The sequence below is a fragment of the Oncorhynchus tshawytscha genome, linkage group LG18 (assembly GCF_018296145.1).
Source record: "Oncorhynchus tshawytscha isolate Ot180627B linkage group LG18, Otsh_v2.0, whole genome shotgun sequence".
NCBI classification, from domain to species: Eukaryota; Metazoa; Chordata; class Actinopteri; order Salmoniformes; family Salmonidae; genus Oncorhynchus; species Oncorhynchus tshawytscha.
Genome location: NC_056446.1, coordinates 42512593 through 42533993, shown reverse-complemented (window position 1 = coordinate 42533993; position 21401 = coordinate 42512593). Strand labels below are relative to the sequence as shown.

General features: G+C 54.0%; 1 protein-coding gene across 1 annotated transcript in view; it reads left to right on the top strand.

Annotated features, from left to right (window-relative positions):
* The window catches only part of LOC121839939 (protein phosphatase 1 regulatory subunit 14C-like), a 38859-nt gene that overhangs the window by 9503 nt on the left and 7955 nt on the right, over nt 1-21401 (top strand). The window contains exons 2-3 of the mRNA XM_042300524.1: nt 9763-9846; nt 12347-12379. Coding sequence (XP_042156458.1) covers nt 9763-9846; nt 12347-12379 — 117 coding nt within the window. The remainder of the gene's footprint in view (nt 1-9762; nt 9847-12346; nt 12380-21401) is intronic.

The window sequence follows — 21401 nt, the reverse complement described above, 5'->3', positions numbered from 1 at the left end:
ATAGCCTCTGGTATGGGGTTCTAATACTGTGTCTATAGCCTCCTCTGGTATGGGGTTCTAATACTGTGTCTATAGCCTCCTCTGGTATGGGGTTCTAATACTGTGTCTATAGCCTCCTCTGGTATGGGGTTCTAATACTGTGTCTATAGCCTCCTCTGGTATGGGGTTCTAATACTGTGTCTATAGCCTCCTCTGGTATGGGGTTGTAATACTGTGTCTATAGCCTCCTCTGGTATGGGGTTGTAATACTGTGTCTATAGCCTCCTCTGGTATGGGGTTCTAATACTGTGTCTATAGCCTCCTCTGGTATGGGGTTGTAATACTGTGTCTATAGTCTCCTCTGGTATGGGGTTGTAATACTGTGTCTATAGTCTCTGGTATGGGGTTGTAATACTGTGTCTATAGTCTCTGGTATGGGGTTGTAATACTGTGTCTATAGTCTCCTCTGGTATGGGGTTGTAATACTGTGTCTATAGTCTCTGGTATGGGGTTGTAATACTGTGTCTATAGTCTCTGGTATGGGGTTGTAATACTGTGTCTATAGTCTCTGGTATGGGGTTGTAATACTGTGTCTATAGCCTCCTCTGGTATGGGGTTGTAATACTGTGTCTATAGCCTCCTCTGGTATGGGGTTGTAATACTGTGTCTATAGCCTCCTCTGGTATGGGGTTGTAATACTGTGTCTATAGTCTCCTCTGGTATGGGGTTGTAATACTGTGTCTATAGTCTCTGGTATGGGGTTGTAATACTGTGTCTATAGTCTCTGGTATGGGGTTGTAATACTGTGTCTATAGTCTCTGGTATGGGGTTGTAATACTGTGTCTATAGTCTCTGGTATGGGGTTGTAATACTGTGTCTATAGTCTCTGGTATGGGGTTGTAATACTGTGTCTATAGTCTCTGGTATGGGGTTGTAATACTGTGTCTATAGTCTCTGGTATGGGGTTGTAATACTGTGTCTATAGTCTCTGGTATGGGGTTGTAATACTGTGTCTATAGCCTCCTCTGGTATGGGGTTGTAATACTGTGTCTATAGTCTCCTCTGGTATGGGGTTCTAATACTGTGTCTATAACCTCCTCTGGTATGGGGTTGTAATACTGTGTCTATAGCCTCCTCTGGTATGGGGTTGTAATACTGTGTCTATAGCCTCCTCTGGTATGGGGTTGTAATACTGTGTCTATAGTCTCCTCTGGTATGGGGTTCTAATACTGTGTCTATAACCTCCTCTGGTATGGGGTTGTAATACTGTGTCTATAGCCTCCTCTGGTATGGGGTTGTAATACTGTGTCTATAACCTCCTCTGGTATGGGGTTGTAATACTGTGTCTATAGCCTCCTCTGGTATGGGGTTCTAATACTGTGTCTATAGCCTCCTCTGGTATGGGGTTGTAATACTGTGTCTATAGCCTCCTCTGGTATGGGGTTCTAATACTGTGTCTATAGCCTCCTCTGGTATGGGGTTGTAATACTGTGTCTATAGCCTCCTCTGGTATGGGGTTGTAATACTGTGTCTATAGCCTCCTCTGGTATGGGGTTCTAATACTGTGTCTATAGCCTCCTCTGGTATGGGGTTGTAATACTGTGTCTATAGCCTCCTCTGGTATGGGGTTGTAATACTGTGTCTGTAGCCTCCTCTGGTATGGGGTTGTAATACTGTGTCTATAGCCTCCTCTGGTATGGGGTTGTAATACTGTGTCTGTGTGTCTGTGATGTTGTTTAATCTTCCTAACCCATCTGGTCCGGTACAAGACATTGAAATGCTTTCTCAGGTGCTCACAGATGGTTGGTTGGTTCTTTAACATTTAAAGAGCTGAGAATGTGTGTGCGTGTGTGTGTGTGCGTGTGTGTGTGTGTGCGCGTGTGCGTGTGTGCGTGTGTGTGTGCGTGTGTGCGTGCGTGTGCGTGCGTGCGCGTGTGTGTGTGTGCGTGCGTGCGCGTGCGTGTGCGTGTGTGTGTGCGTGTGTGTGCGTGTGTGTGTGCGTGTGTGTGCTGAGAGCTGAGAATGTGTGTGCGTGTGTGTGTGTGCGTGTGTGTGTGTGTGCGCGTGTGCGTGTGTGTGTGTGTGCGTGTGTGTGTGTGTGTGCGTGTGTGTGCGTGTGTGTGTGTGTGTGTGTGTGCTCTCCGTATCATGCAGTATGCTGCCCAAGCAGAGAAAGGGGGATGGGGGCGAGAAGAAGAGGAAGAAGAGGAGAAGAGGAGAAGAGGAGAAGAGGAAGAAGAGGAGAAGAGGAAGAAGAGGAGAAGAGGAGAAGAGGAAGAAGAGGAGAAGAGGAAGAAGAGGAAGAAGAGGAGAAGAGGAGAAGAGGAAGAAGAGGAGAAGAGGAAGAAGAGGAGAAGAGGAGAAGAGGAAGAAGAGGAGAAGAGGAAGAAGAGGAGAAGAGGAGAAGAGGAAGAAGAGGAGAAGAGGAAGAAGAGGAGAAGAGGAAGAAGAGGAGAAGAGGAAGAAGAGGAGAAGAGGAGAAGAGGAAGAAGAGGAGAAGAGGAGAAGAGGAAGAAGAGGAGAAGAGGAAGAAGAGGAGAAGAGGAAGAAGAGGAGAAGAGGAGAAGAGGAGAAGAGGAAGAAGAGGAGAAGAGGAAGAAGAGAGGAAAGAAGGACAGTGGGTTAAAGAATGACATGCTGATGTTGTGCTTCTCTCCGTCAACCAATCAGCTCCTCTCGCTCTGACCTCCTTCCCTTAGTGACACACAGCAGTCTGTCATCACAGAGGTATGACGGGCTGTGTGTGTGCGACAGCGAGCGTGTCTTTGTGTGTTTTCTGCCAGCCAGAACAGACATGGGGTTGGGGTCTGTGTAATGAGTGTGTGTGTTCTCATTGCTCGCTTCATAGATCCCTGCGCCAATAAGAGCCAGTCAGAGTTAACACAGCTGCAGCAGTCAGAGAGAGAGAGAGAACCCAGCTAGCACATTTGGTTCCTTGGAAGTTGTGGGAAGGTATATGTTTGGTTTCACATTGGTTGTGGGGAATGAAGCCGTACGTTTCCTGACTGGTAAAATAGAATGTTTTACTGGGAGGTTTTATTGCTGCTCTGAGAGCGAAGTTAACAATTGGAAAACTGTATTTTAGGGTGCCGATTTTGCCAATGTTTTTTTTTACACCTTTATTTAGCTAGGCAAGTCAGTTAAGGACACATTCTTATTTTCAATGACGGCCTAGGAACGTTCTGCCTGACAGATTTTTACCTTGTCAGCTCAGGGGATCCAATCTTGCAACCTTACAGTTAACTAGTCCAACGCTCTAACCACCTGATTACATTGCACTCCACGAGGAGACTGCCTGTTACGCGAATGCTAGCATTAAACTTATCTTATAAAAAACAATCAATCAACGACTGTCGTTGCTCCAATGTGTACCTAACCATAAACATCAATGTCTTTCTTAAAATCAATACACAAGTATATATTTTTAAACCTGCATATTTAGCTAAAATAAATCCAGGTTAGCAGGCAATATTAACCAGGTGAAATTGTGCCACTTCTCTTGCGTTCATTACACGCAGATTCAGGGTATATGCAACAGTTTGGGCCGCCTGGCTCATTGCGAACTAATTTGCCAGAATTTTACGTAATTATGACATAACATTGAAGGTTGTACAATGTAACAGGAATATTTAGACATATGGATGCCCTCTGTTAGATAAAATACGGAACGGTTCCGTATTTCACTGAAATAATAAACGTCTTGTTTTCGAGATGATGGTTTCCGGATTCGACCATATTCATTTTTTATTTATTTTATTTGACCTTTATTTAACTAGGCAACTTCCTGTTCAGGGGCAGAATGACAGATTTGTACCTTGTCAGCTCGGGGGTTTGAACTTGCAACCTTCCGGTTACTAATGACCTAAGGCTCGTATTTCTGTGTGTTATTATGTTATAACTAAGTCTATGATTTGATAGAGCAGTCTGACTGAGCGGTGGTAGGCAGCAGCAGGCTCGTAAGCATTCATTCAAACAGCACTTTCGTGCGTTTTGCCAGCAGTTCTTCGTTGTGCGTCCAGCATTGCGCTGTTTATGACTTCAAGCCTATCAACTCCCGAGATGAGGCTGGTGTAACCGAAGTGAAATGGCTAGCTAGTTAGCGGGGTGCACACAAATGGCGTTTCAAACTCTGAGCCTTCTAGTAATCAAATCAAATCAAATGTATTTATATAGCCCTTCGTACATCAGCTGATATCTCAAAGTGCTGTACAGAAACCCAGCCTGAAACCCCAAACAGCAAGCAATGCAGGTGTAGAAGCAAGGTGGCTAGGAAAAACTCCCTAGAAAGGCCAAAACCTAGGAAGAAACCTAGAGAGGAACCAGGCTATGTGGGGTGGCCAGTCCTCTTCTGGCTGTGCCGGGTGGAGATTATAACAGAACATGGCCAAGATGTTCAAACGTTCATAAATGACCAGCATGGTCGAAATAATAATAAGGCAGAACAGTTGAAACTGGAGCAGCAGCACGGTCAGGTGGACTGGGGACAGCAAGGAGTCATCATGTCAGGTAGTCCTGGGGCATGGTCCTAGGGCTCAGGTCCTCCGAGAGAGAGAAAGAAAGAGAGAATTAGAGAGAGCATATGTGGGGTGGCCAGTCCTCTTCTGGCTGTGCCGGGTGGAGATTATAACAGAACATGGCCAATAAGTAGTTGTTCCCCTTGCTCTGCATGGCTAACGCTGCTTCGATGTGGTGGCTGTTCTCGATGTGTTGCTGGTTCGAGCCCAGGGAGGAGCGAGGAGAGGGACGGAAGCTATACTGTTACACTGGCAATACTAAAGTGCCTATAAGAACATCCAATAGTCAAAGGTTAATGAAATACAAATGGTATAGAGAGAAATAGTCCTATAAATACTATAATACCTACAACCTAAAACCTCTTACCTTGGAATATTGAAGACTCGTTAAAAGGAGCCACCAGCTTTCACATGTTCTCGTGTTCTGAACAAGGAACTTAAACGTTAGCTTTCTTACATGGCACATATTGCACTTTTACTTTCTTCTCCAACACTTTGTTTTTGCATTATTTAAACCAAATTGAACATGTTTCATTATTCCTTTGAGGCTAAATTGATTTTATTGATGTATTATATTAAGTTAAAATAAAGGTGTTCATTCAGTATTGTTGTAATTGTCATTATTACAAATAAATAAATAAAAATCGGTCGATTAATCGGTATCGGCTTTTTTTGGTCCTCCAATAATCTGTATCGGAGTTGAAAAATCATAATCGGTCGACCTCTAATCTCTGGGACTGTGGATGTCTACCCTGCTGTGTGGCAGGACTGTGGATGTCTACCCTGCTGTGTGGCAGGACTGTGGATGTCTACCCTGCTGTGTGGCAGGACTGTGGATGTCTACCCTGCTGTGTGGCAGGACTGTGGATGTCTACCCTGCTGTGTGGCAGGACTGTGGATGTCTACCCTGCTGTGTGGCAGGACTGTGGATGTCTACCCTGCTGTGTGGCAGGACTGTGGATGTCTACCCTGCTGTGTGGCAGGACTGTGGATGTCTACCCTGCTGTGGGGCAGGACTGTGGATGTCTACCCTGCTGTGTGGCAGGACTGTGGATGTCTACCCTGCTGTGTGGCAGGACTGTGGATGTCTACCCTGCTGTGTGGCAGGACTGTGGATGTCTACCCTGCTGTGTGGCAGGACTGTGGATGTCTACCCTGCTGTGTGGCAGGACTGTGGATGTCTACCCTGCTGTGTGGCAGGACTGTGGATGTCTACCCTGCTGTGTGGCAGGACTGTGGATGTCTACCCTGCTGTGTGGCAGGACTGTGGATGTCTACCCTGCTGTGTGGCAGGACTGTGGATGTCTACCCTGCTGTGTGGCAGGACTGTGGATGTCTACCCTGCTGTGTGGCAGGACTGTGGATGTCTACCCTGCTGTGTGGCAGGACTGTGGATGTCTACCCTGCTGTGTGGCAGGACTGTGGATGTCTACCCTGCTGTGTGGCAGGACTGTGGATGTCTACCCTGCTGTGTGGCAGGACTGTGCTAGGACTGTGGATGTCTACCCTGCTGTGTGGCAGGACTGACTGTGGATGTCTACCCTGCTGTGTGGCAGGACTGTGGATGTCTACCCTGCTGTGTGGCAGGACTGTGGATGTCTACCCTGCTGTGTGGCAGGACTGTGGATGTCTACCCTGCTGTGTGGCAGGACTGTGGATGTCTACCCTGCTATGTGGCAGGACTGTGGATGTCTACCCTGCTGTGTGGCAGGACTGTGGATGTCTACCCTGCTGTGTGGCAGGACTGTGGATGTCTACCCTGCTGTGTGGCAGGACTGTGGATGTCTACCCTGCTGTGGGGCAGGACTGTGGATGTCTACCCTGCTGTGTGGCAGGACTGTGGATGTCTACCCTGCTGTGTGGCAGGACTGTGGATGTCTACCCTGCTGTGTGTGTGACAGAGATAGTCTTTTGATGTTGTGATGGGCTGAGCCTTAATGCTCCATTCCTCTCCTACACACACACAGACAGACAGACATGTGTGAGTCATCTGTTTGGGGTTGTCTGAGTTGATTCACATCAGACTATAGCTGCAGACTGAACACAACACGCTTCCGGCTGCTCAGTAGTCAGTAACAACAGGTCAGACACACACACAGTCTTGCAAAACTAACCTTGTGGGGACATACAATTCAGTCCCATTCAAAATCCTATTTTCTCTAACCTGTACTCTAAACTTAACCCCCCATCCCATATGACCACTCATCTGAAGCTGAAGATTTGAGACTGATATGAAGCTGAAGATTTGAGACTGGTGTGAAGCTGAAGATTTGAGACTGGTGTGAAGCTGAAGATTTGAGACTGGTGTGAAGCTGAAGGTTTGAGACTGGTGTGAAGCTGAAGATTTGAGACTGGTGTGAAGCTGAAGATTTGAGACTGGTGTGAAGCTGAAGGTTTGAGACTGGTGTGAAGCTGAAGATTTGAGACTGGTGTGAAGCTGAAGATTTGAGACTGGTGTGAAGCTGAAGGTTTGAGACTGGTGTGAAGCTGAAGGTTTGAGACTGGTGTGAAGCTGAAGATTTGAGACTGGTGTGAAGCTGAAGATTTGAGACTGGTGTGAAGCTGAAGGTTTGAGACTGGTGTGAAGCTGAAGATTTGAGACTGGTGTGAAGCTGAAGATTTGAGACTGGTGTGAAGCTGAAGATTTGAGACTGGTGTGAAGCTGAAGATTTGAGACTGGTGTGAAGCTGAAGATTTGAGACTGGTATGAAGCTGAAGATTTGAGACTGGTGTGAAGCTGAAGATTTGAGACTGGTGTGAAGCTGAAGATTTTGAGACTGGTGTGAAGCTGAAGGTTTGAGACTGGTGTGAAGCTGAAGATTTGAGACTGGTGTGAAGCTGAAGATTTGAGACTGGTGTGAAGCTGAAGATTTGAGACTGATGTGAAGCTGATATCTGAAACTCAGAAGAGCTTTGTCAGAAATAACCAGGGAATATCTTTCTCTCTCAGAGAACAAGAGAATATATCTCCTTTCAGAAAGCAAAGGAATATTATCTTGCTGTTCTTTAATAAGGAGTATTTTAGAGTGTAGGAGGAGAGTCAGGGACTCAGAGGTGACCAGTCCCACACACACACACGCACACACACACACACACATACACTACCTACACACCGTGTGCTGTAGTTTCATCAGTTAATCCCTCTCTCAGTCAGACTAATGATGAGGTTGAATACCAACACAACCCTGCAGCTACACACACACACACACACACACAGAGAGAGAGACACACACACACACACACACACACACACACACAGAAAGAGAGACACACACACACACACACAGACACACAGAGAGAGAGACACACACACACACGGAGAGAGAGAGACACACACACAGAAAGAGACACACACACACAGAGAGAGAGACACACACACAGAGAGAGAGACACACACACACGGAGAAAGAGAGACACACACACACAGAGAGAGAGACACACACACACACACGGAGAAAGAGAGACACACACACACAGAGAGAGAGACACACACACACACGGAGAAAGAGAGACACACACACACAGAGAGAGAGACACACACACACAGAGAGAGACACACACACACACGGAGAGAGAGAGACACACACGAAACCAGTCTGGCGGTTAAATGAAAGGCAGTCATATCATTGTAGTGGTGTCAGACAGAAAGGGTTAGATCATTGTAGTGGTGTCAGACTGAAAGGGTTTGATCATTGTAGTGGTGTCAGACAGAAAGGGTTAGATCATTGTAGTGGTGTCAGACTGAAAGGGTTAGATCATTGTAGTGGTGTCAGACAGAAAGGGTTAGATCATTGTAGTGGTGTCAGACTGAAAGGGTTTGATCATTGTAGTGGTGTCAGACAGAAAGGGTTAGATCATTGTAGTGGTGTCAGACAGAAAGGGTTTGATCATTGTAGTGGTGTCAGACTGAAAGGGTTAGATCATTGTAGTGGTGTCAGACTGAAAGGGTTAGATCATTGTAGTGGTGTCAGACTGAAAGGGTTAGATCATTGTAGTGGTGTCAGACTGAAAGGGTTTGATCATTGTAGTGGTGTCAGACAGAAAGGGTTAGATCATTGTAGTGGTGTCAGACTGAAAGGGTTAGATCATTGTAGTGGTGTCAGACAGAAAGGGTTTGATCATTGTAGTGGTGTCAGACTGAAAGGGTTAGATCATTGTAGTGGTGTCAGACTGAAAGGGTTAGATCATTGTAGTGGTGTCAGACTGAAAGGGTTAGATCATTGTAGTGGTGTCAGACTGAAAGGGTTTGATCATTGTAGTGGTGTCAGACAGAAAGGGTTAGATCATTGTAGTGGTGTCAGACTGAAAGGGTTAGATCATTGTAGTGGTGTCAGACGGAAAGGGTTAGATCATTGTAGTGGTGTCAGACTGAAAGGGTTTGATCATTGTAGTGGTGTCAGACTGAAAGGGTTTGATCATTGTAGTGGTGTCAGACGGAAAGGGTTAGATCATTGTAGTGGTGTCAGACTGAAAGGCTTAGATCATTGTAGTGGTGTCAGACAAAGGGTTAGATCATTGTAGTGGTGTCAGACAGAAAGGCTTAGATCATTGTAGTGGTGTCAGACAGAAAGGGTTAGATCATTGTAGTGGTGTCAGACAGAAAGGGTTAGATCATTGTAGTGGTGTCAGACAGAAAGGGTTAGATCATTGTAGTGGTGTCAGACAGAAAGAGTTAGATCATTGTAGTGGTGTCAGACTGAAAGGGTTAGATCATTGTAGTGGTGTCAGACTGAAAGGGTTAGATCATTGTAGTGGTGTCAGACAGAAAGGGTTAGATCATTGTAGTGGTGTCAGACATTTATGGTGCTGATGATGATGATGATGATTTATGGGGATGATGATGATGATGATTGATGATGATTTATGATGATAATGATGATGATGATGATTTATGGTGATGGTGGTGATGATGGTGATGATGATGATTTATGGTGATGGTGGTGATGATGATGATTTATGGTGATGATGATGATTTATGGTGATGATGATGATAATGATTTATGGTGATGATGATGATTTACGGGGATGATGATGATTTATGGTGATGATGATGATGATTTATGGTGATGATGATGATGATTAATGGTGATGATGATGATGATTTATGGTGATGATGATGATGATGATGATGAATTTATGGTGATGATGATTTATGGTGATGATGATTTATGGTGATGATGATTTATGGTGATGATGATTTATGGTGATGATGATTTATGGTGATGATGATGACGATGATGATGGTGGTGATGATGATGTTTATTTCCAGGAAGAGGAGATGCCAGAGGTGGAGATAGACATCGATGACCTGTTGGAAGTCAACAGCGAAGACGAGAGAGCCGTCAAACTACAGGTACCCATAATCCTTCACATTACTGCATAAAAACTCCATAATGCTTCATAATACTACATAGGAACTGCATAATGCATCATAATACTGCATAGGAACTGCATAATGCATCATAATACTGCATAGGAACTGCATAATGCTTCATAATACTGCATAGGAACTGCATAATGCTTCATAATACTGCATAGGAACTGCATAATGCTTTATAAGACCTGTGTAATAGATGTTAATGTGTTAAAGTGCCTGACTCTTAATCTTGATTGACGTGTGGTTTAATGACCTGTCGTTTAAGAAGGTGAAACACTGTCTATCTGACCCGTCTTGTTGTCACACACACACACACACACACACACACACACACACACACACAGAGTAGTGAACACTCCCTGTTCTTGCTAGTGAGATCATTCCTTTGTATGTCCTCACCTCCTGTAACAGTCTCTGTCGTATGTCCTCACCTCCTGTAACAGTCTCTGTCGTATGTCCTCACCTCCTGTAACAGTCTCTGTCGTATGTCCTCACCTCCTGTAACAGTCTGTCGTATGTCCTCACCTCCTGTAACAGTCTCTGTCGTATGTCCTCACCCCTGTAACAGTCTCTGTCGTATGTCCTCATCCCTGTAACAGTCTCTGTCGTATGTCCTCATCCCTGTAACAGTCTCTGTCGTATGTCCTCACCCCTGTAACAGTCTCTGTCGTATGTCCTCACCCCTGTAACAGTCTCTGTCGTATGTCCTCACCCCTGTAACAGTCTCTGTCGTATGTCCTCACCCCTGTAACAGTCTCTGTCGTATGTCCTCACCCCTGTAACAGTCTCTGTCGTATGTCCTCATCCCTGTAACAGTCTCTGTCGTATGTCCTCACCCCTGTAACAGTCTCTGTCGTATGTCCTCACCCCTGTAACAGTCTCTGTCGTCCCTGTAACAGTCTCTGTCGTATGTCCTCACCCCTGTTACAGTCTCTGTCGTATGTCCTCACCCCCTGTAACAGTCTCTGTCGTATGTCCTCATCCCTGTAACAGTCTCTGTCGTATGTCCTCATCCCTGTAACAGTCTCTGTCGTATGTCCTCACCCCTGTAACAGTCTCTGTCGTATGTCCTCACCTCCTGTAACAGTTTCTGTCGTATGTCCTCATCCCCTGTAACAGTCTCTGTTGTATGTCCTCACCTCCTGTAATGGTCTCTGTCGTCCCTGTAACAGTCTCTGTCGTATGTCCTCATCCCCTGTAACAGTCTCTGTCATATGTCCTCATCCCCTGTAACAGTCTCTGTCGTATGTCCTCACCTCCTGTAACAGTTTCTGTCGTATGTCCTCATCCCCTGTAACAGTCTCTGTCGTATGTCCTCACCTCCTGTAACAGTTTCTGTCGTATGTCCTCATCCCTGTAACAGTCTCTGTCGTATGTCCTCACCCCTGTAACAGTCTCTGTCGTATGTCCTCACCTCCTGTAACGGTCTCTGTCGTATGTCCTCACCTCCTGTAATAGTTTCTGTCGTATGTCCTCACCTCCTGTAACGGTCTCTGTCGTATGTCCTCACCTCTTGTAACGGTCTCTGTCGTATGTCCTCACCTCCTGTAACGGTCTCTGTCGTATGTCCTCACCTCCTGTAACAGTCTCTGTCGTATGTCCTCACCTCCTGTAACGGTCTCTGTCGTATGTCCTCACCTCCTGTAACGGTCTCTGTCGTATGTCCTCACCTCCTGTAACGGTCTCTGTCGTATGTCCTCACCTCCTGTAACGGTCTCTGTCGTATGTCCTCACCTCCTGTAACGGTCTCTGTCGTATGTCCTCACCTCCTGTAACGGTCTCTGTCGTATGTCCTCACCTCCTGTAACAGTCTCTGTCGTATGTCCTCACCTCCTGTAACAGTCTCTGTCGTATGTCCTCACCTCCTGTAACGGTCTCTGTCGTATGTCCTCACCTCCTGTAACAGTCTCTGTCGTATGTCCTCACCTCCTGTAACGGTCTCTGTCGTATGTCCTCACCTCCTGTAACAGTCTCTGTCGTATGTCCTCACCTCCTGTAACAGTCTCTGTCGTATGTCCTCACCTCCTGTAACGGTCTCTGTCGTATGTCCTCACCTCCTGTAACAGTCTCTGTCGTATGTCCTCACCTCCTGTAACGGTCTCTGTCGTATGTCCTCACCTCCTGTAACAGTCTCTGTCGTATGTCCTCACCTCCTGTAACGGTCTCTGTCGTATGTCCTCACCTCCTGTAACGGTCTCTGTCGTATGTCCTCACCTCCTGTAACAGTCTCTGTCGTATGATTCCCACTAATAGATGCCAGGGCAGATTTCTCCTTCTGTATGAGCTACTGAACATATAGAATGATTCAAACGCTCAATGTTTGCATGTATTTAAGGTTCCATGTATACTGTCCTATTGGTGCCGTGAGCAAACAGATGATTGATGTGTGAATCACAGTGTACTACATTTCCGGTCACTCGATTAGTTCCATAAACTGTCTTGGAACATAAAACACGTATTGTCCTTCTCTCAACAGGAATCCTTAATGGACTGCTATAAACCCACGGAGGTGAGTAGTGATCTCTGTCTCTCTGTCTCTGTCTCGTGGGTGAGCTGAGTGTTTGGGTGGGACGGGGGGCGAGCTGAGTGTTTGGGTGGGACGGGGGGCGAGCTGAGTGTTTGGGTGGGACGGGGGGAGGGCGAGCTGAGTGTTTGGGTGGGACGGGGGGCTGAGCTGAGTGTTTGGATGGGACGGGGGGGGGCGAGCTGAGTGTTTGGGTGGGACGGGGGGCGAGCTGAGTGTTTGGGTGGGACGGGGGGCGAGCTGAGTGTTTGGGTGGGACGGGGAAGGGGGCGAGCTGAGTGTTTGGGTGGGACGGGAGGGGGGGCGAGCTGAGTGTTTGGGTGGGACGGGGAGGGGGCGAGCTGAGTGTTTGGGTGGGACGGGGGGCGAGCTGAGTGTTTGGGTGGGACGGGGGGGGCGAGCTGAGTGTTTGGGTGGGACGGGGAAGGGGGCGAGCTGAGTGTTTGGGTGGGACGGGGGGCGAGCTGAGTGTTTGGGTGGGATGGGGGGCGAGCTGAGTGTTTGGGTGGGACGGGGAAGGGGGCGAGCTGAGTGTTTGGGTGGGACGGGGGGCGAGCTGAGTGTTTGGGTGGGGGGGGGGCGAGCTGAGTGTTTGGGTGGGACGGGGGGCGAGCTGAGTGTTTGGGTGGGACGGGGGGGGCGAGCTGAGTGTTTGGGTGGGACGGGGGCGAGCTGAGTGTTTGGGTGGGACGGGGGGCGAGCTGAGTGTTTGGGTGGGACGGGGGGCGAGCTGAGTGTTTGGGTGGGACGGGGGGCGAGCTGAGTGTTTGGGTGGGACGGGGGCGAGCTGAGTGTTTGGGTGGGACGGGGCGAGCTGAGTGTTTGGGTGGGATGGGGGTGAGCTGAGTGTTTGGGTGGGACGCGGGGGCGAGCTGAGTGTTTGGGTGGGACGGGGGGCGAGCTGAGTGTGTGGGTGGGACGGGGCGAGCTGAGTGTTTGGGTAGGACGGGGGCGAGCTGAGTGTTTGGGTGGGACGGGGGGGGCGAGCTGAGTGTTTGGGTGGGACGGGGCGAGCTGAGTGTTTGGGTGGGACGGGGGCGAGCTGAGTGTTTGGGTAGGACGGGGGGCGAGCTGAGTGTTTGGGTGGGACGGGGCGAGCTGAGTGTTTGGGTGGGATGGGGGCGAGCTGAGTGTTTGGGTGGGACGGGGGGGCGAGCTGAGTGTTTGGGTAGGATGGGGGCGAGCTGAGTGTTTGGGTGGGACGGGGGGGGCGAGCTGAGTGTTTGGGTGGGACGGGGGCGAGTTGAGTGTTTGGGTGGGACGGGGACGGGGGCGAAGCTGAGTGTTTGGGTGGGACGGGGGCGAGCTGAGTGTTTGGGTGGGACGGGGGGCGAGCTGAGTGTTTGGGTGGGACGGGGGGCGAGCTGAGTGTTTGGGTGGGACGGGGGCGAGCTGAGTGTTTGGGTGGGACGGGGGGCGAGCTGAGTGTTTGGGTGGGATGGGGGGCGAGCTGAGTGTTTGGGTGGGACGGGGGGCGAGCTGAGTGTTTGGGTGGGACGGGGGGAGCTGAGTGTTTGGGTGGGACGGGGGGGAGAGCTGAGTGTTTGGGTGGGACGGGGGGCGAGCTGAGTGTTTGGGTGGGACGGGGGAGGCGAGCTGAGTGTTTGGGTGGGACGGGGAAGGGGGCGAGCTGAGTGTTTGGGTGGGAAGGGGGGCGAGCTGAGTGTTTGGGTGGGACGGGGGCGAGCTGAGTGTTTGGGTGGGACGGGGTGGGGCGAGCTGAGTGTTTGGGTGGGACGGGGGGGCGAGTTGAGTGTTTGGGTGGGACGGGGGGTGGGGCGAGCTGAGTGTTTGGGTGGGACGGGGGCGAGCTGAGTGTTTGGGTGGGACGGGGGACGGGGGCGAGCTGAGTGTTTGGGTGGGACGGGGGGCGAGCTGAGTGTTTGGGTGGGACGGGGGGGGCGAGCTGAGTGTTTGGGTGGGACGGGGGCGAGCTGAGTGTTTGGGTGGATGGGGGGCGAGCTGAGTGTTTGGGTGGGACGGGGGGCGAGCTGAGTGTTTGGGTGGGGACGGGGGGCGAGCTGAGTGTTTGGGTGGGACGGGGGGCGAGCTGAGTGTTTGGGTGGGACGGGGGGCGAGCTGAGTGTTTGGGTGGGACGGGGGGCGAGCTGAGTGTTTGGGTGGGACGGGGAAGGGGGCGAGCTGAGTGTTTGGGTGGGAAGGGGGCGAGCTGAGTGTTTGGGTGGGACGGGGGGCGAGCTGAGTGTTTGGGTGGGACGGGGAAGGGGGGCGAGCTGAGTGTTTGGGTGGGACGGGGGCGAGCTGAGTGTTTGGGTGGGATGGGGGCGAGCTGAGTGTTTGGGTGGGACGGGGAAGGGGGCGAGCTGAGTGTTTGGGTGGGACGGGGCGAGCTGAGTGTTTGGGTGGGACGGGGGCGAGCTGAGTGTTTGGGTGGGACGGGGGGCGAGCTGAGTGTTTGGGTGGGACGGGGGGCGAGCTGAGTGTTTGGGTGGGACGGGGGCGAGCTGAGTGTTTGGGTGGGACGGGGGCGAGCTGAGTGTTTGGGTGGGACGGGGGCGAGCTGAGTGTTTGGGTGGGACGGGGGCGAGCTGAGTGTTTGGGTGGGACGGGGGCGAGCTGAGTGTTTGGGTGGGATGGGGGGTGAGCTGAGTGTTTGGGTGGGACGCGGGGGCGAGCTGAGTGTTTGGGTGGGACGGGGCGAGCTGAGTGTGTGGGTGGGACGGGGCGAGCTGAGTGTTTGGGTAGGACGGGGGGCGAGCTGAGTGTTTGGGTGGGACGGGGGGGGAAGAGCTGAGTGTTTGGGTGGGACGGGGGGCGAGCTGAGTGTTTGGGTGGGACGGGGGCGAGCTGAGTGTTTGGGCAGGACGGGGCGAGCTGAGTGTTTGGGTGGGACGGGGGGACGAGCTGAGTGTTTGGGTGGGATGGGGGCGAGCTGAGTGTTTGGGTGGGACGGGGGGCGAGCTGAGTGTTTGGGTGGGACGGGGGGCGAGCTGAGTGTTTGGGTAGGATGGGGGCGAGCTGAGTGTTTGGGTGGGACGGGGGCGAGCTGAGTGTTTGGGTGGGACGGGGGGCGAGCTGAGTGTTTGGGTGGGACGGGGACGGGGGGCGAGCTGAGTGTTTGGGTGGGACGGGGGGCGAGCTGAGTGTTTGGGTGGACGGGGACGGGGGGCGAGCTGAGTGTTTGGGTGGGACGGGGCGAGCTGAGTGTTTGGGTGGGACGGGGGGGGCGAGCTGAGTGTTTGGGTGGGACGGGGGGGCGAGCTGAGTGTTTGGGTGGGATGGGGGGGCGAGCTGAGTGTTTGGGTGGGACGGGGGGGGCGAGCTGAGTGTTTGGGTGGGACGGGGGGCGAGCTGAGTGTTTGGGTGGGACGGGGGGGGCGAGCTGAGTGTTTGGGTGGGACGGGGGCGAGCTGAGTGTTTGGGTGGGATGGGGGGCGGGGCGAGCTGAGTGTTTGGGTGGGACGGGGAAGGGGGCGAGCTGAGTGTTTGGGTGGGAAGGGGGCGAGCTGAGTGTTTGGGTGGGACGGGGGGGCGAGCTGAGTGTTTGGGTGGGACGGGGTGGGGGCGAGCTGAGTGTTTGGGTGGGACGGGGGGGCGAGCTGAGTGTTTGGGTGGGACGGGGGACGGGGGCGAGCTGAGTGTTTGGGTGGGACGGGGGGCGAGCTGAGTGTTTGGGTGGGACGGGGGCGAGCTGAGTGTTTGGGTGGGACGGGGGGCGAGCTGAGTGTTTGGGTGGGATGGGGGCGAGCTGAGTGTTTGGGTGGGACGGGGGGCGAGCTGAGTGTTTGGGTGGGACGGGGGGCGAGCTGAGTGTTTGGGTGGGACGGGGGGGCGAGCTGAGTGTTTGGGTGGGATGGGGGCGAGCTGAGTGTTTGGGTGGGACGGGGAAGGGGGCGAGCTGAGTGTTTGGGTGGAAGGGAAGTGTTTGGGTGGGGCGGGGGCGAGCTGAGTGTTTGGGTGGGACGGGGGCGAGCTGAGTGTTTGGGTGGGACGGGGGGCGAGCTGAGTGTTTGGGTGGGACGGGGGGCGAGCTGAGTGTTTGGGTGGGACGGGGGGCGAGCTGAGTGTTTGGGTGGGACGGGGGGCGAGCTGAGTGTTTGGGTGGACGGAGGGCGAGCTGAGTGTTTGGGTGGGACGGGGGCGAGCTGAGTGTTTGGGTGGGACGGGGCGAGCTGAGTGTTTGGGTGGGACGGGGCGAGCTGAGTGTTTGGGTGGACGGGGGCGAGCTGAGTGTTTGGGTGGGACGGGGGCGAGCTGAGTGTTTGGGTGGGACGGGGGGCGAGCTGAGTGTTTGGGTGGACGGGGGCGAGCTGAGTGTTTGGGTGGGACGGGGGCGAGCTGAGTGTTTGGGTGGGATGGGGGCGAGCTGAGTGTTTGGGTGGGACGGGGGGCGAGCTGAGTGTTTGGGTGGGACGGGGTTTGGTCAGCTGAGTGTTTGGGTAGGACGGGGTCGAGCTGAGTGTTTGGGTGGGACGGGGGGCGAGCTGAGTGTTTGGGTAGGATGGGGGCGAGCTGAGTGTTTGGGTGGGACGGGGCGAGCTGAGTGTTTGGGTGGGACGGGGGGCGAGTTGAGTGTTTGGGTGGGACGGGACGGGGGCGAGCTGAGTGTTTGGGTGGGACGGGGGGGCGAGCTGAGTGTTTGGGTGGGACGGGGGGCGAGCTGAGTGTTTGGGTGGGACGGGGGCGAGCTGAGTGTTTGGGTGGGATGGGGGGGCGAGCTGAGTGTTTGGGTGGGACGGGGGGGCGAGCTGAGTGTTTGGGTGGGACGGGGGGCGAGCTGAGTGTTTGGGTGGGACGGGGCGAGCTGAGTGTTTGGGTGGGACGGGGGCGAGCTGAGTGTTTGGGTGGGACGGGGGCGAGCTGAGTGTTTGGGTGGGACGGGGGGGCGAGCTGAGTGTTTGGGTGGGACGGGGGGCGAGCTGAGTGTTTGGGTGGGACGGGGGCGAGCTGAGTGTTTGGGTGGGACGGGGGGCGAGCTGAGTGTTTGGGTGGGACGGAGGGCGAGCTGAGTGTTTGGGTGGGACGGGGGGCAGCTGAGTGTGTGGGTGGGACGGGGGGCGAGCTGAGTGTTTGGGTAGGACGGGGGCGAGCTGAGTGTTTGGGTGGGACGGGGGGCGAGCTGAGTGTTTGGGTGGGACGGGGGCGAGCTGAGTGTTTGGGTGGGACGGGGGGGGCGAGCTGAGTGTTTGGGTGGGACGGGGGCGAGCTGAGTGTTTGGGTAGGACGGGGGTCGAGCTGAGTGTTTGGGTGGGACGGGGGCGAGCTGAGTGTTTGGGTGGGACGGGGGCCGAGCTGAGTGTTTGGGTGGGACGGGACGGGGGGTGAGCTGAGTGTTTGGGTGGGACGGGGCGAGCTGAGTGTTTGGGTGGGACGGGGGGGGGGCGAGCTGAGTGTTTGGGTGGGACGGGGGCGAGCTGAGTGTTTGGGTGGGATGGGGGGGCGAGCTGAGTGTTTGGGTGGGACGGGGGGGCGAGCTGAGTGTTTGGGTGGGACGGGGGGCGAGCTGAGTGTTTGGGTGGGACGGGGGGCGAGCTGAGTGTTTGGGTGGGACGGGGGCGAGCTGAGTGTTTGGGTGGGACGGGGGAGCTGAGTGTTTGGGTGGGACGGGGCGAGCTGAGTGTTTGGGTGGGACGGGGACGGGGCGAGCTGAGTGTTTGGGTGGACGGGGACGGGGGGCAAGCTGAGTGTTTGGTTGGGACGGGGGGGCGAGCTGAGTGTTTGGGTGGGACGGGGGCGAGCTGAGTGTTTGGGTAGGACGGGGCGAGCTGAGTGTTTGGATGGGACGGGGGAGGGCGAGCTGAGTGTTTGGGTGGGACGGGGACGGGGGACGGGGCAAGCTGAGTGTTTGGGTGGGACGGGGGGTGAGCTGAGTGTTTGGGTGGGGGGCGAGCTGAGTGTTTGGGTGGGACGGGGGCGAACTGAGTTTTTGGGTGGGATGGGGGCGAGCTGAGTGTTTGGGTAGGACGGTCGAGCTGAGTGTTTGGGTGGGACGGGGGGTGGCGAGCTGAGTGTTTGGGTGGGACGGGGGGGCGAGCTGAGTGTTTGGGTGGGACGGGGGGCGAGCTGAATGTTTGGGTGGGACGGGGGCGAGCTGAGTGTTTGGGTGGGACGAAAATAGCTGAGTGTTTGGGTGGGACTGGGGCGAGCTGAGTGTTTGGGTGGGATGGGGGCGAGCTGAGTGTTTGGGTGGGATGGGGGGGCGAGCTGAGTGTTTGGGTGGGACGGGGGGCGAGCTGAGTGTTTGGGTGGGACGGGGGGGGCGAGCTGAGTGTTTGGGTGGGACCTGGGGGCGAGCTGAGTGTTTGGGTGGGACGGGGGGCGAGCTGAGTGTTTGGGTGGGACGGGGGGCGAGCTGAGTGTTTGGGTGGGATGGGGGCGAGCTGAGTGTTTGGGTGGGACGGGGGCGAGCTGAGTGTTTGGGTGGGACGGGGGGGGCGAGCTGAGTGTTTGGGTGGGACGGGGGGCGAGCTGAGTGTTTGGGTGGGACGGGGGGCGAGCTGAGTGTTTGGGTGGGACGGGGGGCGAGCTGAGTGTGGGTGGGACGGGGGGAGCTGAGTGTTTGGGTGGGACGGGGGGGGCGAGCTGAGTGTTTGGGTGGGACGGGGGGCGAGCTGAGTGTTTGGGCAGGACGGAGACGGGGGGCGAGCTGAGTGTTTGGGTGGGACGGGGGCGAGCTGAGTGTTTGGGCAGGACGGGGACGGGGGGCGAGCTGAGTGTTTGGGTGGGACGGGGGCGAGCTGAGTGTTTGGGTGGGACGGGGGGAGCTGAGTGTTTGGGTGCGACGGGGGCGAGCTGAGTGTTTGGGTGCGACGGGGGGGAGCTGAGTGTTTGGGTGGGACTGGGGCGAGCTGAGTGTTTGGGTGGGACGGGGGGCGAGCTGAGTGTTTGGGTGGGACGGGGTGGTGGGACGGGGCGAGCTGAGTGTTTTGGTGGGACGGGGGGAAAGCGAGCTGAGTGTTTGGGTGGGACGGGGACGGGGGACGGGGCGAGCTGAGTGTTTGGGTGGGACGGGGGACGGAGGGGGCAAGCTGAGTGTTTGGGTGGGACGGGGGCGAGCTGAGTGTTTGGGTGGGACGGGGGGGCGAGCTGAGTGTTTGGGTGGGACGGGGGCAAGCTGAGTGTTTGGGTGGGACGGGGGCGAGCTGAGTGTTTGGGTGGGACGGGGAGGGCGAGCTGAGTGTTTGGGTGGGACGGGGGTGAGCTGAGTGTTTGGGTAGGACGGGGACGGGGGGCGAGCTGAGTGTTTGGGTGGGACGGGGTGTGGGCGAGCTGAGTGTTTGGGTGGGACGGGGGGCAAGCTGAGTGTTTGGGTGGGACGGGGGCGAGCTGAGTGTTTGGGTAGGACGGGGCGAGCTGAGTGTTTGGGTGGGGACGGGGGAGGGCGAGCTGAGTGTTTGGGTGGGACGGGGGACGGGGGGCAAGCTGAGTGTTTGGGTGGACGGGGGGTGAGCTGAGTGTTTGGGTGGGGGGCGAGCTGAGTGTTTGGGTGGGACGGGGCGAGCTGAGTTTTTGGGTGGGATGGGGAGGGGCGAGCTGAGTGTTTGGGTGGGACGGGGTGGGACGGGGGGCGAGCTGTTTTGTGATAATAGGAAACGCACATATAAATCTCACTCTGCACACATCAACCCCATTGTGAGTGCGTGAGTGAGTGAGTGAGTGAATGAGTGAATGAGTGCGTGAGTGAGTGAGTGAGTGAGTGAGTGCGTGAGTGCGTGAGTGAGTGAGTGAGTGAGTGAGTGCGTGAGTGAGTGCGTGAGTGCGTGAGTTAGTGAGTGCGTGCGGTTTGAGCCCGACGGCATTAGGTCAGTTTGAAACAGCAGCAGGTCACTGGTATGCATGATGGGTGTCCAGCCAAGCTGACAGCGGTTGATGTACGTCACACACAATCACAGCAGTAATCCCTAGAGCGGTGTTTCTCAAACGGGTGTACCTATACATATAGGTATTTGTACTTCGTGAGTGTTTGGCATATGATTATGTCATTCCATTGTGTGAATTTGTCTGACATGCACTTGTGATCCAGTAGTTTTTATGCGATGGTCATTTTAATGTTAACGTCAGCATTTTTTGGGCGGCAGGGTAGCCTAGTGGTTAGAGTGTAGAGGGGGCAGGGTAGCCTAGTGGTTAGAGGTGGCAGGTAGCCTAGTGGTTAGAGTGTAGAGGTGGCAGAGAAGCCTAGTGGTTAGAGTGTAGAGGCGGCAGGGTAGCCTAGTGGTTAGAGTGTAGAGGTGGCAGAGAAGCCTAGTGGTTATAGTGTAGAGGTGGCAGGGTAGCCTAGTGGTTAGAGTGTAGAGGAGGCAGGGTAGCCTAGTGGTTAGAGTGTAGAGGAGGCAGGGTAGCCTAGTGGTTAGAGTGTAGAGGGGGCAGGGTAGCCTAGTGGTTAGAGTGTAGAGGAGGCAGGGTAGCCTAGTGGTTAGAGTGTAGGGCGGCAGGGTAGCCTAGTGGTTAGAGTGTAGAGGAGGCAGGGTAGCCTAGTGGTTAGAGTGTAGAGGGGGCAGGGTAGCCTAGTGGTTAGAGTGTAGAGGTGGCAGGGTAGCCTAGTGGTTAGAGTGTAGAGGTGGCAGGGTAGCCTAGTGGTTAGAGTGTAGAGGAGGCAGGGTAGCCTAGTGGTTAGAGTGTAGAGGGGCAGGTAGCCTAGTGGTTAGAGTGTAGAGGGGCAGGTAGCCTAGTGGTTAGAGTGTAGAGGAGGCAGGTAGCCTAGTGGTTAGAGTGTAGGGGCGGCAGGGTAGCCTAGTGGTTAGAGTGTAGAGGAGGCAGGGTAGCCTAGTGGTTAGAGTGTAGAGGGGGCAGGGTAGCCTAGTGGTTAGAGTGTAGAGGAGGCAGGGTAGCCTAGTGGTTAGAGTGTAGAGGAGGCAGGGTAGCCTAGTGGTTAGAGTGTAGAGGAGGCAGGGTAGCCTAGTGGTTAGAGTGTAGAGGAGGCAGGGTAGCCTAGTGGTTATAGTGTAGAGGAGGCAGGGTAGCCTAGTGGTTAGAGTGTAGAGGTGGCAGGGTAGCCTAGTGGTTAGAGTGTAGAGGAGGCAGGGTAGCCTAGTGGTTAGAGTGTAGA